The sequence below is a fragment of the Pagrus pagrus genome (genome assembly GCF_965226575.1).
Source record: "Pagrus pagrus genome assembly, chromosome: 11".
Lineage (NCBI taxonomy): Eukaryota > Metazoa > Chordata > Actinopteri > Spariformes > Sparidae > Pagrus > Pagrus pagrus.
The window spans coordinates 27,918,337-27,933,533 of record NC_140195.1 but is presented as its reverse complement, the minus strand read 5'-3'; the positions used below and the strand labels follow the sequence as shown (position 1 = coordinate 27,933,533).

Here is a 15,197-nt window from a genome sequence, read left to right as displayed (position 1 = left end):
CAATGTTAAAGAAAGTGAGCAAAAAAATCTTTGACCTGTCTCTTTATCTGGATCCACACCAAAAGATAATGGGGTTCATTCTAAGACCCATCCTCCATCCAGGTTTAGTGGAAATCTGCTCAGTAGTTTTTGTATAATCATGTGGACCAACCAACCAACCAACCAACCAACCAACCAACCCACCAACCAACCAACCAACCAACCAACCAACCAACCAACCAACCAACCCACCCACCAACCAACCAACCAACCAACCCACCAACCAACCAAATAGACACAGGTGAAAACAAACCTCCTTGGTAAGGTAATAATGTAAAAAGAACTAGACGAGGCTGAAATAGATTATTTTTAATTAGAATGACTTTACAAAGTTAAAAACCTAGAAACCAGATGCCTCCCCTCTGCGTACAGTTCTCTGGTAGTGAACTCTTTCTGTGTGGTGAAATGATGGTTTTGTTTTGTTTTTTTCCCAGACTTGAGGAGCTGTGTTTTCTCTTATAAAGGCTTTTATTTTGGTAGCTCATACTGTACATGGCATTAGGAATTCAAAAGGTGCCCTGGGGGAGTTCATGGATGTCATAACACATTAGTGTGGCTTTTTAAAGCTGCATTGTTTTTCTTCATTGCTCCGCTGTGCTTCAGTACGTTAGTGTAAAATTTAAAAATGCACGCGCATAAAGAAGCCACGCTGTGATTGTCAATAAGTGTGTGACTGTCCCTGTGCATTTCTCTGTGGACTTTTCTGTTGGATTGACTCCTGTTAGTCTTCAGCAGCTCCACCCACACGTCCTCTATCAGTCCATCGCAAACACAAAGAAGCCGAGTCTAAGGTGAGTTAAAACAAAAGGCAGAACAGAAACTGTAAAAACACAAAAAGTAAATATGAGTAATTATAATTTAAAGGAATAAAAGCGATAAAACAGGCAAGATCACAGGTAAAAAGTCAAATCAAGGACGTTAAGAAGACATCACAACAGAGGAATTAAGAACACATAAAATGATTCAGAGCAGTAATGATAATAAATAGATAAAAATAAGGAAATAAAAGCAGTAAAGGACAGTAAGAAAAGGACAGATGAGAGGAATTAAAAACAAATAAACAGACTAAAAGCAGTAAAAGGAATTCAAAGATAGAAAAATCGAAAAATCAATTTATAAAGGTTGACTTCACTAAAAGCAAGTCTGTAAAAATGGGTTTTAAGAAGTGATTTAAAGAAATTTCTCATCCTGCGAGCCTCAGGTTGTTCATTCCAAAGTCGAGGGGCCCTGACGGTAAAAGCGCTCTCACCTTTAGTTTTGAGCCTCGACTTGGAAACGACCAGAAGGGCCCCACCCTGGTCTAAGGCTGCTAACAGGCTCATATGGGGTCATCATTTCTACTATGTATCTCGGGGCAAGACCCAGACAAGCTTTAAAAGTCATCAGCAAAATCAATTCTAAAACCGGACAGGGGGCCAGGGAAGAGTAGGGAGAACAGGAGTGATGCGGTGTTGTCTCTTCAAACCAGCTAGAAGCCGAGCTGCTGCGTTCTTACGAGGCGGGAGAGAGACCTCTGGGTGATGCCGGACAGGAGGGAGTTACAGTAGTCCAGTTGAAGAAAGATCAGTGCATGAATCATTTTTTCCAGGTCGGTTTGTGACAGATGGTGCTTAAATGCATGAAGCAGGACTGGTCAAATGTTTTGATATGTAACACCTAGCTGCTCACGTACACACTGTGCATTAACATTCTCTTCAAACTTCAGGCATTCATACTTCATCTCTGCCTCTCAACCTTTTGAACTTGGTTTTAACATGATCATCTCTGACATAACTCATTCCCTTATGAAACATTTTAAGCCTATTATATTGGATGATATTATGAAAGGAAGCCTGCAAGCCAGAAACAACACAATGTATCAACTTAATGTGGCTTACCCACAAAATCAACAGGCAAATCCCTGTGTTTTCATATCCGCATTTACAGCTGGTGCTGGGTAATTCTGCCATTCTGTGTTAATGCAAAGTGACATCACAACGCTCACCATGCCAAGGCTTGTAAATAACAGAGATGCAGAAGTTTCCACAGATATCATTACAGAATGACATGCTAAAATTGATATTTAAAGTGGTTTGATATTAAATGAGGTTTTGGTGGTGAGTCATGCTGAACGACACTTTGACCACTGAAAACTTATCTGTCTTATACTCCACAAACATTAGTCACAAACAGCTGGCTGAAGAAGGCAGGAAGGTCTAGGATGAGTGTCGTCTATTACCTACTAAAATATGATAAGTGCTGAGAAGAGGGCATGTAATGACCCTGTTTACAGCACAGATCAAACATTAGCACAGACTCCGCCGCAGATTTGTTGTGGCTTCTGTTTGACCTGACGTGCTGTGCCATTGTCTCGCTCTCTGAAAACAGAAGCAACGGGAGGTCAGGGAGAGGTGAATGAAAAAGACAGAAAATGAGCACTTGATGGCTTCAGACACTGGATAATAGAGAAAGAGGATAAAATTCATATTGAAGCTGCAAATGCCAAAGAGACCGACTGCGAGTCAAACTTCATGAATTGCACAAATGTTGTCAGAGAAATACACCAGATTTCTCGTAAATAATTCACTTAAAGCAGGGAAACATTATTGTCATACGGCCAGGTTAAGTTATGATAAAGAATTATGACGGATCAGACCAAGTTAGACAAAGTCAGTTGCAGTCTGTTCAAGCTGGTGTTGAATCGTACAGTGTGGGCAGTGTTTAATTGTCTTAATGTTCTTAATCTTCTGATGACCTCAGGTTGTTTTCGTTCAGATTAATGAATGAAGCTTGTTCAGGCAGCTAACTCGAGGCTGCTGCTACACTCTATGCTCTATTCACTGTAACATACATCCAATGCACCCTTTGAATCTCAGTGGTGAATGTAGGCTGAATCCATATTTCCACCTTTTGGACTTGCGGACTGAGCCCTCGCTTGAGGGGCCTTGTGGACTGGATTAAATGTGAGTTTGGACAGCCCTCAAGACTCCCGGACTTCCTACAGACGCATCTGCAAAGTCCACGAGTCTGCAAGTGTGGTGAAGTCCGGACATTTGGATGCAGCCTTACGCTTTCTGTATGCCTGCTGCCACACCACTCACCTGAAAGTCACAGCACCGTCCCCTGACTTTACCTCGCCTGCATAGCATCACTAGGGCTGTCACTTTTTCCAAAAATCAAGTTTGGACCAATTTTAAATGGCACAAAATGTGTGCGCATTAATACAAATACCCGCGCACCACGCAGCTGCATGTGTAACAGCTGTATTAACCCATCATCATAATAATGATAATAATAAAAAGGTGTCCCTACCTGTACACAACCTGTAAGGATGTGTAGCCAGCCATGTCATCTGTCTGTGGTAAGAGTATCTCATCCTTTCGTATAGTCTTTATGTGAAGGTGTCATACAGTTTGTGTTGAGACTGCGGTGCAACTTCACCATAGATCCTGACACCCCTCTCCTGAGACTATAACAATGGGCCGCATGTCCTTGCTTTTAAATCTTGCTAACTTATCGATGGCATTTTTATGAGCTTCTGGCAACGGGCCAGCTGAAGCTGCGCTGAGTCAGACTAGACTGAACGCTCGATGTTGCTTGTGTTTGTGTCGAATTTCAAATAAAAAGTGACTGAGCTAATATGAGATATCTTGTCAAGAATTGTGATGACAGTTGTTTTTCTGTCAGGATTAAAGAGATTAAGTTTGGTGAGCCGCTGTCGTTTTGGCTATGTTCAAAAACAGTGAATAAAGGATAAATGGTGTGGAGAGAGTATTATTTTATAATCCAGTTCATCAGATCTCAGTGCAGAGCCACAGTTCACTTGAAGTTCATCTCACTCAGCGAGGGTTCACTCACCTCCATCTCTCGCTACATCTGTTTGGCCTTTGTCTCTCCATCCAGCAGGACATCTGAAGTCAGCCTTTTTCCCTGTGTTTCTGTGACTTTAACACAAACTATTTTGGGGGTTAACTAACCTCGCACCTCTAATCATAGTCTGTTATGATGGTGGAAATAGCTTGTGTGGGATGTCTAGTCTTCTAGGTTTCAATAATATAAAGGTCTGCTCCCATCTTCACCTTGTCACTGATTAAAAGCAGGTCTCTGATAGATCTTTGACTCTGAGAGTCGACTGGGACACGTCACAGGGATACAATGAAGAGACGGAGCTTCAAAGGCACATAGTCAAAACTGAAGGAGCATGAAAGTAATAATTCTCCTCAAGATGAAAATATTAACAGGAATCTTTAAAAAAAATCAACATCAAGGTTTATCTTGATGTCACTGCCTTGGACTGTAACCGGGCTAATTTCTAAGCTCTTTATGTTGTGTTCAAAAACACTCAAAGAATAAATCCATCAAAGAAGAGATGCTTTTTTTTTGTCAGAGACGGAAGTCTCAGAAGTCTGGCAGGCATTTCAGACACATGACATGTTCAGAAGTCCTCTTTGTGATTCCTTGACCAGAGGACGTCTCCCTACAGTATATATCAGGGCTCAGCAACCTGTTGCTCTTTTGCCCCTCTGCAGGCGCTCAGTGTGGCTTTGACAAAAAATAAAAACATTAAATTAATTTAAAACAGTTTGTTATTTTAAACTGTTGTAGAGTGATTCTTACATTCTCTGACCGTAATTGTATTGCTGATATAGTTGTGTTTTATCCTCAGGCCAGGGTTAATTGCTGTACGTGGCTGAGGGAAAAAAAGAAGAGGGTTACCTCACACTTTGACTGTTTTTAAAGCTGTCGCTATACGTTTAATTTTTTATCAAAGTGGTCTACTTTTTATTTTATTCATATTCACAAACATGGGGAGGACTCAAGTAGGCCTGCATATAGTTCTGTATTGCTTCTCTATTTAAAGTAGGCCGACACATGTTAGTGGATATGTTCCTCACATCACAAGTGTTCAGTTTTGTGTTTTGTTGGTTATATAATCCTCCAATAAAGATAACAAAGATGAAAACTGTTTTCTTTATTGTAGGCTAATTCAATAGTTTCATAATGCACCAAAACATGGTGTTATTGTTGTGGACATGCAAAAATCACATGCTTTATGAGCACAAATTGGGGATTTTTGGGGAGGCACAAGGGCAAAAATGGCTCTTTTGATAGAAAAAGGTTGCTGACAACTGCTTTTTATAGATAAACTATACTGACATTAATATTCTGCAGCCCATAATCTGATCTTCTGCAGGGTGATAATAACAGAAATCCTTTAAAATCAAGTGGGCACAGAGAGGCATACAGGTGAACAAGTTCATACAGCATTTATTTTTAAGCAATTCAACAGCAATGAAAAAGGCTGAATTATTTGAGGAACATGAAGTAAACAGAAACTGACCTGACGGGTAGGTGTGCAACCTTTCTGCTTCTCACGACCAGACAGTGAACCTAACTGAGACGTACAGCCTCAGCAGCTGCCTCTGTGGACACACAGGCTGGTGTAGTCTACAGTCCATCATGTTTCAACAGGCAACTAATGAACCAGAGGCTGCCCTCTATGCTCTGGCCATCCAGAGAGCTGAGTTACACCTGCACACTGACACAACACAACTGCACTCACACACCCAAAGGTGTACTGCCTGCTAAGAATTAGGAGACAAACAGAAACATTGCAAGTGCATCTGGGATTTATTCTGGCAACAAGAGGAAATTAAGTTTAAAATTCTTCCAGTAATGGATTACTGTCATGGTTTTGATTAGTTATTTCCTGTTTTATTTTGTAGTTATATCCTCTTGTGTCTTGTTGTCACTCTCGACTTCCTGCTCACCTGTGTTCCCTGTGTTCTTTTCCACCCTGTGTTCACCCCAGCAGGATTTTCCGCCCACACCTGTCTCACACCAGCCTCGTTAGCTCTGCCCTGTTCCCAGTGTCTCTCCACCTGCACCACCTCCCGTCGTTAGTTTAGTTTGTATTTAAGCCCGTGTTGTTCCCTCACTCTTTGTCGGTTTGTCTGTTGCTGCTCATGCGTCTCCTGTGCCTGTTCCCCGGTCCTTGTGTCAACTGTGTTCCTGATCTTTTCCTCAGGATTCTCTGGATTGTCCTCAGTTTTGTATTTCTCTTTAGTTTTTACTCTTGGACTTTGGCCTGTCTTTTGGTACTTTGCTTTTCAAATTTCACATTTGACATCAGATGGTTAGAGCTCGCTTTTTGTTTTCAACATGCCTGCCTCCTGTTGTGAACTGTGACAATTACTTATTTGAAAGTGTAATTACCGGGTTACTTGAATTGCAAAACTAACGCTTAATTAATACTGTAAAAAAGTAATCTGAGTACATACTTTGTAACGTGTTACCCCCCATGCTGTCTGTCTCTGCTTTTCCTTTGCTTGGTGAGGGTCAAGATCCCAAGATAAACTTGATGACGTCATCAGGGTGGAGCTGTTTCACCATCATCAAGATTTTTTTCCCAGCTGCAGCTCCTCTATTCCAGGGAATAGTTTTAGTTTGTATGCTATGTGACAAGTTTTTGGAGAATACTTCATTTTTTTAAATGAAACACCACGTACTGTGTAGTCTGGATTTGGAAAGCAGCTGTAACTTATGATGAACAAGTTAAAGGTTATTGATAACATGCAAACATTGCACTTATGTCAAAACACCACTGTTGTCTGAATCATCTGCCCCCTCAAGTGGCAGTTTGTTGCACTAGCAAACATTGCTAAAGGCTTTACAATGCTAATGCTAGCTAGCTAACGTCGAGCCACTATGCATACTGTACACTTCAGCCATTAAAAAAAAAAAAAAATCCACAAACTGGCAGCTACCAGGACTCTTTATGCTGACAGAACAAAGATACCACCTGATATCAAGGGCATTACACTGTACTCACAATCCTTGTTAGATGCTGGAACCAAATGTCAGAATTCTTACAGAGACATGTACAAAACAATCATTTTGGACCCAACAAAAGTTTTTAAATTCTTAATTTACAATCATAATATTTTTAAGGGAAATAGATACTTTTATTCCGCACCTTTCCGTCATGGATGATGAAAAATGATTTGTCTACATAAAAATGGGTGAGGAAATGTCTAAACTTACATCTGGAACACACTGATCATCACAGACTGATGCAACTGTGTTAAAGCTCTGTTAGCATGAAGCACCAGTGAACCATGCACTAAACTGCTGTGCTGTAGATTGTGTGTATTCTGTGTCTGACTGGCAAACAGTAAGAAGGCAGAGATTGAGAGTTGGAGGGGTGACAGAAGCAGAAAGGAAGACAATTTGAGACGAGAGGCATCAAAGAGGAGAGAAGTGCAGCCGAAATGAGAGCAGGAGAGTCGAGGTGGGGAGGACTGGAGGAAGAATAGTTGAGGTGAATACAGAGATGGAGGATAGATGAGAAGGTTTTCTAAGAAAGTATTACAAATAGATAAGATTGAGAAAGATAAAGATTAAAAAAAGAATGAAGAATGAGCTTAATGGAAAAAGGGCAAGAAGAGTCAGAGGAGATAACAGCAGGCAGGATGGAGGTCAAAAGGAGACGTGGCGTCTGCTGGACATGAATCAAAGCAACAACAGAAGCCTTTGAGCACCAACAGCAGCAGGACTATGTCTTTATGCTCCGTGTGTGTGTGTGTGTGTGTGTGTGTGTGTGTGTGTGTGTGTGCAGTCAGGGATGTTGGTACGAATTTGTGTCTTCATAAAAAATGATAAAGGAGCCGAGGCCCGAGCAGCTTTGAAAAGGCCGACTCGGCACCGTCACTTTGTTCTTCCAACAAATGATGATAATAGTCCTCCTTAGACACACACACACACACACACACACACCATGCACTCACCAGTCCATATCATTTGGGGACTTGCTGTGATGTGGGTCTCCATGGAAACGGCAACAACTTAGTGCTGGCTGATGTATAATGACAGTGAGCATTGCACCTGAGGTGAGAGAGGGAGAGTGGGGGAGGGAAAGAGAAACGGAGGGAGAGGAGATCACAGCAGACCCTTGAAAGGACAGAAATCCTTAGTGAGACTTAACATGTCGGAAATCTGAAGGCTTCCACAAGCCTCCTGGTTTCGTGGTTAGTATTTTGGTATCAAACCTCTTGGTGTCAGAAAAGAACACATGCTAAATCCACTGATGTACACATTGAAATTTAAAATCAATATATTGTAAATAAAAATTCAAAATGCAGATACCAAGAGCCACTAGGTCCTGCTCCAACCCACAGAGCCCACGCCAGGCCGGGTGCATGCAGTCAACAAAGCAAAAGGGGGAAACACCAAACACCAAGACACCCCCTAAACCCATGCACACCCCCCCAAATACTCAACCCCCCACCCAAATCACCAAGCCTTAACAGAGACACCAGTTTCCTGTGCTGAGCAACAACTATCTTTATAATCTTCACTAAACAAGTTCTCCATTTGACTACATGCTGTGCTATAACAACTTTCATTATGGCTGCAGACAATATCTCTAATTATTGTATTGAAATTCAGTTCACTATTTTAGTATGTTACTGGCAGTGGGGGGTCGGAGTCATGGGGATTCTTCATCACATTGCTGTAGGAGGTGTTAGCTTGGATTTGGTATTTACGTGTGTGTGAATATTAGCTCTCAGTGTACGTGTGACTGAGTTGATAAGTTCATTCCACTCCTAAAGGTCCAGATTCATGTGTATCACACGCGCCCTGGAGAGGATGTGTGTGTTACTTTATGGTGAAATGTTTTCCCTTTAGAAGACAAGTGGCTGATGAGAGGTGTGATGAGTACACATTCATTGTCTTGAAGTGTCAGATTCTAATGATGTGTGTGTCAAAGAAAGGAAAGGCATGTCTGAGGCTTGCCAAAAAAGGTCACGCCACTGCGAGCTGGAACGTAGAAAGTGTGATGCGCTGGTCCAAGGAGATGTGCTGCCAATCAGTGTGGTAAAAGGCGAGGCATTCAAAGTGCTAGTTCAGTACCTCAAGCGCAAGTATGTTATGCCATTTAGAACTCCTGTGACAGTAGTGCAGTTTGAGAAGACGGACTGGTGAGCTAAAACACAAGCTAAGCTCTGACTAACGACTGTTGGACAGCTCTTGCAAATGAAAGCTGACTTGACAAGTACCTGTAACTTCTTCAGGGCCGACTGGGAAATGTAGTCCAGTGGCACAGCGACAAAATGCAGTGTGGAAATAAGTTCTGCTCTTACCTTTATGACGATGGTCGGCATCTCCAAAAACGACATATATCACTGTTACCAAAACAACATGACCATCGCAGCATAACAGTGACACACGTTAGGTCGTTAGGTCTTCGTCAAAGAACACATCATGGTTTGAGTTAAAACTTCTGGTTATACACTGGACATGAACAGTGTTCTCCTGAATGAAAGTCCTCCGTCCACCCACACCCTTCATATACAGACTTTTCATTCTTTATCCTATTTCTCCTCACTTCCTTCTTTGAAGCTACTACAGCCACTCGAGGTCATCAACAACAAACAACAACATGCTTGCATTTTCGGTCGTTTTTCTGATATGAACAGGCTCGTGCAGCTGTAAGACAAGTGTGCTCCTCACTCTGCCACATGTGGAGATACTAACATGGTGCGCTGGAGCCCATTGAGCCAATGGAGCGCCTGAGACTCATTCAGTGTCAACATTAAGTATTCAGTAGTGGTTCAATATCAAAATTGGGTTATAAAGACTTCGGGTAATGCTGAATGGGAAGTGTAATTGCTGTCAACCTAACCAACCTAACCTGACATTTTCTTTTGCAGGTAATGAACCAGCGCCATTGGGCACGGTGGAGAGCTACAACCCGGTGAAGCGGCGCTGGGAGTATCTGGACCCCATGCCCACTGCACGCTGCTCCTCTGCCCTCCTGCAGACAGCCAGCATGCTCTTTGTCATCGGCGGAGTGGCCCAGGGACCCAGTAATGCTGTGGAAGCCCTGTGCTTACCGGAAACAGTGTGACACATGCGCACACACCAACACAAACAGGAATAAATGCAAACCGGCATTGATATTTTATTCATGTATGTGCATAAACAGACAAAAAACATGAATTGGATCCACAGATAACACTTAGATACTTTTCTACCTTTATGTCTAACTGATGGATTCCTCTTCTCCAGGGGGATGTAAGAAACTATTTTTCACAATCAACAAGCATTTTCAAACGGGGGCGGCAGAGACAGTCTGTGACAGAGCTGGACGAAAAAGATTAAGGACATTCAATCCGACTGCTGACAGCTTTTCTACACTGGGGAAATCAGATGGAAAAAAAGAGCAAAAAACAGACACACACACAGTGTCTGAAGAAACAACACGCCTTTGAACTGTTGAGCATTTTTCAGAATAAAAGCAGGGTACTTTTCTGGATATTAAAGGAACATAGGGCCATATCTGTATCTCCTACAGCAGCATTGCTCTCCCCTGCTGCTGCAGCAAGCTCGGACACTTTTCTATGACCTTAGAAACAACACTTAGTTGAGTTTTAGACAGTAACGTTCTGGGAATGTGAATGTCTGTTTTGGTTCTCCTCTTTTTGTTGCAGTGTTGTATACGTGTGAAAGTTAGCGCTGCTAGCAACCGCTACCACAGTGTCAACAGCAGTGGCCCTTAACGTGCACTCACACTGCAAACAACTGCTAGTCAGAAGCCCATCCATTTTCAACACCCGGTGAAATGTTGGCTGAGGTTGACCACAGTCACTGTGTTTCCTTTATTTTTAGAAAAGTTGACTGTGGTCGAACTTGTCGACACCTTGCTTTGCTACACATCCATCCATCTCTGCTACGACATTAGCACCGCAGCAATCGATCACCGATCTCAAATGGTCCCTCACACTGGAGCACAGGGATGTGGTTGCTCGTGGAGTGAATGCAAGTTACTCATACCTGCTGCACTGAAGCATCCAGACAGACAAAATAATAATCTGACCATCAGCCTCCTGACATATTATATTCCCCTTGAGTTTCATGATTGATAGCAGTGTATTGTATTCTTTACCTCAACTTGTCAGTTGTCAGCCAGATGATGGATTAATGGTGAGAGCATCTTAAGGTAATGATACCCAGGCAACATTTTGGAGCAATTTACTCACAAGGTTTTAGCCAAGAGGACTCAGCATTTGAGTTGTAATGTCATGATCATGGTTATATTGATTCAGTATTTTCTCATATATATATATTATATATATAATATAAACACACATATATATATATATATATATGTTTTTTTTTTAGAAGTGAAAAGGATAACTTCTACAGCTTCTACAGGGGACCTTTTACAGCTTACATTGATCATAGGTGCTGTCTATTTGCATAACAACACACAGGGCTGTCTAAAGGAATGCTAAACCAGAAAACTCTCTTTTGAGTGTAAAATATTCAATGTAGGCTTAAAAGGAGCCTGCCAAGTTTGTAGCTCAGGGAGCTGTAGTCTGCAAAGCAATCAAAATGCCCATAGAAACTTCTTATTCAATCCTGCAGCATATTCCACTTCTCCACTGGTCTGAATATCCAGTGCATCCCGAGCAGTCATCATTTTGCCAGTAAAAAATGGTGCTTGGAACAGAGCTTTGAAGTGAGGGCATGACACAGAGGGAGTGTATTGCCTAGTTAGTGTATTGGTAATCAGTAACAAATTACATATTACTCACTCAAAAAGTTTTCATATTCCGTTAATTATACAGCAAACAGTAAACAGCTAGACTTAGACTTAGCCTCACAGTGAAGCTGCTGTTCACACACCCTCAGACAACGAACAAGCTAATGTGATGTAGCCGGCAGAGAACAGGAAATAGGTAAATAAGACAACTTTGGACTTAGTGGGAGGCACATTTCATCTCTTGGTAAAAGCTAGCCACTTTCCAACACATTCAGCTCCTGCGCCAAGCCAACATGTACCATGAAGTCAACTCTCATCAAACTCTTAATAAGTAAGTGCACAAGCCAACTTCCAAACGGGGATAGGTAACTTGTGAATCCCTTAAACTAATTGTTACTGAAAAAATGAACATATTACTTAGTTACTGCCCAGCATCGTCAGCATACGTTGTTTAAAAACTGCACGTGTAACATACTGAACTGACAAATGCATAGCAAAGAATTGTGCTGTGGGAGAGCTTTGAGAAGTTTTTATGGACGTGCAGATACAACTGATGTGAGTTCACGTTGAACTACATCTGCTACAAACTTTGAGAGCTGCCTCTCAATCCTTCAGCGGGTGAGTTATTGACGCTCAGAAGACAGACTTTTTGGCTGAGGTGAGGCTTTGTACACAAGAAGTGATGGGGGGAGTGTTTTCTGACACATTCAGTGACCTGTGGATAGCAGACGAGGTCGGGCAGGAAACAAAAGAATTATCCAGAGCACCTTGTTAACGTATGGCATGCAGCCGTTGTCGTCCTGCCATATTGGTCACATTTTAAATGTGCACTCGAAGTCGTCAGTCATCAGCCACTCCATTTAGATTTAAAGGGGCACTATGTAGTTTTAGAGAAGAAATTCAAACTCAGAATTTTAATATTTAATATTAATGAGGTAATAATACAAACTCAGAAATATTTATTTTCTCCATGACTGAGAATAAACAAGCTGTTCTCAGAGTAAAATAAGGTCCCATAACACTGTTTGAAGCTAGAAAGGTGGCAGGGTCCGCCACATATAAACAAAGTTAAACAGTATGAAATTGTGTTGTGTTATTGTTGTCAGTTTGTTTATTTGGTTTATTCAGTCATGAATGCCTAAAACAGACTACATTCAGTCAATGAAGATCTTTTTCTTCTGATTAAATTTTCTTTCCCAAAACTACATAGTGCACCTTTAATATAACACGAGTGAATTGTGGCTCAGGTCTCATGGTACAGCCTGATTATTATTCACTCCAGCCTAAATTAAAACCTTTTATTGATACAATTACTAAAGTAGTGGATGCACTGTGTTTTACTCTTACTTAAGTTATTAAGCTATGAATTGGTGTCCCAACTTAATGACCTGTATTCCTTGATGCCTACAAATGACTTTTTACATGATAACATTTCAAGGTTCCTTTTGTTCACTTGAGTTTCTTTGACAGCGGGTTATTAAAGGAGGGGTGTGCTTCCATATGAGAAATGGAGAGTCACAGTAAGAAAGAATCATAAAATTAAAGCCAGAGTGGACTAGCTTCATTGTTAGTATTAGGAAAAAGACATTTGGTTTTGAAAATTAACATTTTATTGTGAACAAAAAGTGTCATGACTTCAGATATTCAAATGGTTTGGAGGTTGTTTTTTTTTCAAGCAATAATAACTTCACAAACAAACACAAAAAGTTGAGGTCCACTCTTGCTCCCACATTGGGTGAATCATTTAGAGACAGCATTTGTTTGCTACATCCAAACTGTTTTAAAGGGGCACTATTTAGATCAGGAGAATAAATTCAAACTTAGAATTTTAATATTTACAATATTAATGAGTTAATAATACAGACTCAGAAATATGTATAATAAATACATATATAAACAAGCTGTTCTCAGAGTAAAATAAGGTCCCAGAACACTGTTGGAAGCTAGAAAGGTGGCAGGGTCCGCCACATATAAACAAAGTAAAACAGTACACATTGTGTTGTCCTTTAAGGTCAGTTTGTTTATTCAGTTAATTCAGTCATGAAAACAAAGAGTTTGTTTATTTAGTTTGTTTAGGCAGAAAAAGGTCTTTCTCAAATGGCTTCCCCAAAACTACATAGTGCACCTTTAAAAACTGATATGTTACAGTTGCACGAGAAACATAGTACATGCAGGGAGGGGAGAGAAAGACACAGACAGGTACCATACAAGAAAGAGCTACCTCTAGTCCCCAAAATAAGCATTGTTTCTTACACACTGACAAACAAACACACACACACACACACACACACACACACACACACACACACACACACACACACACACACACACACATACACATCCTTCTCACTGTTTGCCCCACTTCATATACGTTTCTGGTGTGCACCCTGGCACACCTTGTTAACAGAGTCAGGCATCTATTGTTGTGAGAGAGCACTGAAGCTGCTGGAGCTCAGATGAGATGCCAGCTGACAGTTGGCTATTTCTGGTGCTACAGTGTGTGCACCTAATTGAGTGTGTTGGGGACGAGCTACACATCCTCACATACTATATGTACGTACGTATCCACACATAGACACACACTGCTTTTTTTTTTTTTTTCTCACCCAGAACCAAGCATGGATGTGCAAACCTGAACGCATGCATGCAAGAAAGTGGTCATGCTCACTCACTCACTCGAATTTGGCAACAACCACAAAAACTTGGAGAGAATACAGAGAGCGTTTTATCAGTGAACAGCTCTGCTGGTTGGACTGTGGCCCACTCCATCCAAGACTGATTAGCCTCCAAGAATCAACTGCAGTTTGTTAGTGTTTGTTTGTGTGTGAGAGGAAGTGTGTATGGTTTGTAAGAGGCTGATTTATTTGCGCGTAACTTTCTTACGTTAGCCATCTGAAAAGATTAAAAATTATAGTCCAGAAAGTAATAATTGGCTTTGAGTGCTGTGTCCCTCTTTAATGGGGCCACATGGGGATTTTTGTGTCGCATCACCTCAATTGGCCACTGGGGAGAAGTGTTATCGAGGCTGAACTGGATCTTTAAGCTACATTAGCTGTAAACACAACCCGGAAAATATTATAACCTTAGGTTAGGTAGGTCTTAGCGATGCATGTCCCATCAATGCTATGTGACTGTAACTATTGCCCAGCAGCAGCGTGTGTTACTAGGATACATTTTGTTATAAGAGTGGCGAAGCTCCTCAAAGGAAGAGGACAGGACGTAATGCATGTGTGGTGGAGTGAGAGCGACTGAAAGTGACAGAACACAAGAGCAGAGAAGAAAGGTTAGAGGTATGTTTAACAGTAAATGTACAGAGCAGATTACAGCTAGTCAGTGAAGAAAGACTGCAGCTTCTCAAGACCAAAGTAAGTCTTTTTTTCACAAATGCTGGAACAGTGAAGACACAACTTTTACAATCTCCCACTGTCCTTCAAGTTTTCAGCTAATCGTTTCTAATTTGCTGCAGCGTTTTGGATCAAAGAAAAAGAAAAAGGCAACTTCATGGACACTGAGATGAGAATAATATAGAGCTGTATAGCCAGCACAATAAAACACTGACTGCCAAGCAGTCAAACCTAATACCAGACTCCCTTAAAAGATCATGGGGTTTTGTGAAACTCTACTGATTTAC

At 41.3% G+C, this 15,197-nt stretch overlaps 1 protein-coding gene across 1 annotated transcript in view; it reads left to right on the top strand.

Annotated features, from left to right (window-relative positions):
- Nucleotides 1-9,985, top strand: part of klhdc8b (kelch domain containing 8B) — a 198,537-nt gene extending 188,552 nt beyond the window's left edge. The window contains exon 7 of the mRNA XM_084367737.1: nucleotides 9,732-9,985. Coding sequence (XP_084223863.1) covers nucleotides 9,732-9,928 — 197 coding nt within the window. The 3' untranslated portion in view covers nucleotides 9,929-9,985. The remainder of the gene's footprint in view (nucleotides 1-9,731) is intronic.
- The last annotated feature ends 5,212 nt before the right edge of the window (nucleotides 9,986-15,197 follow it).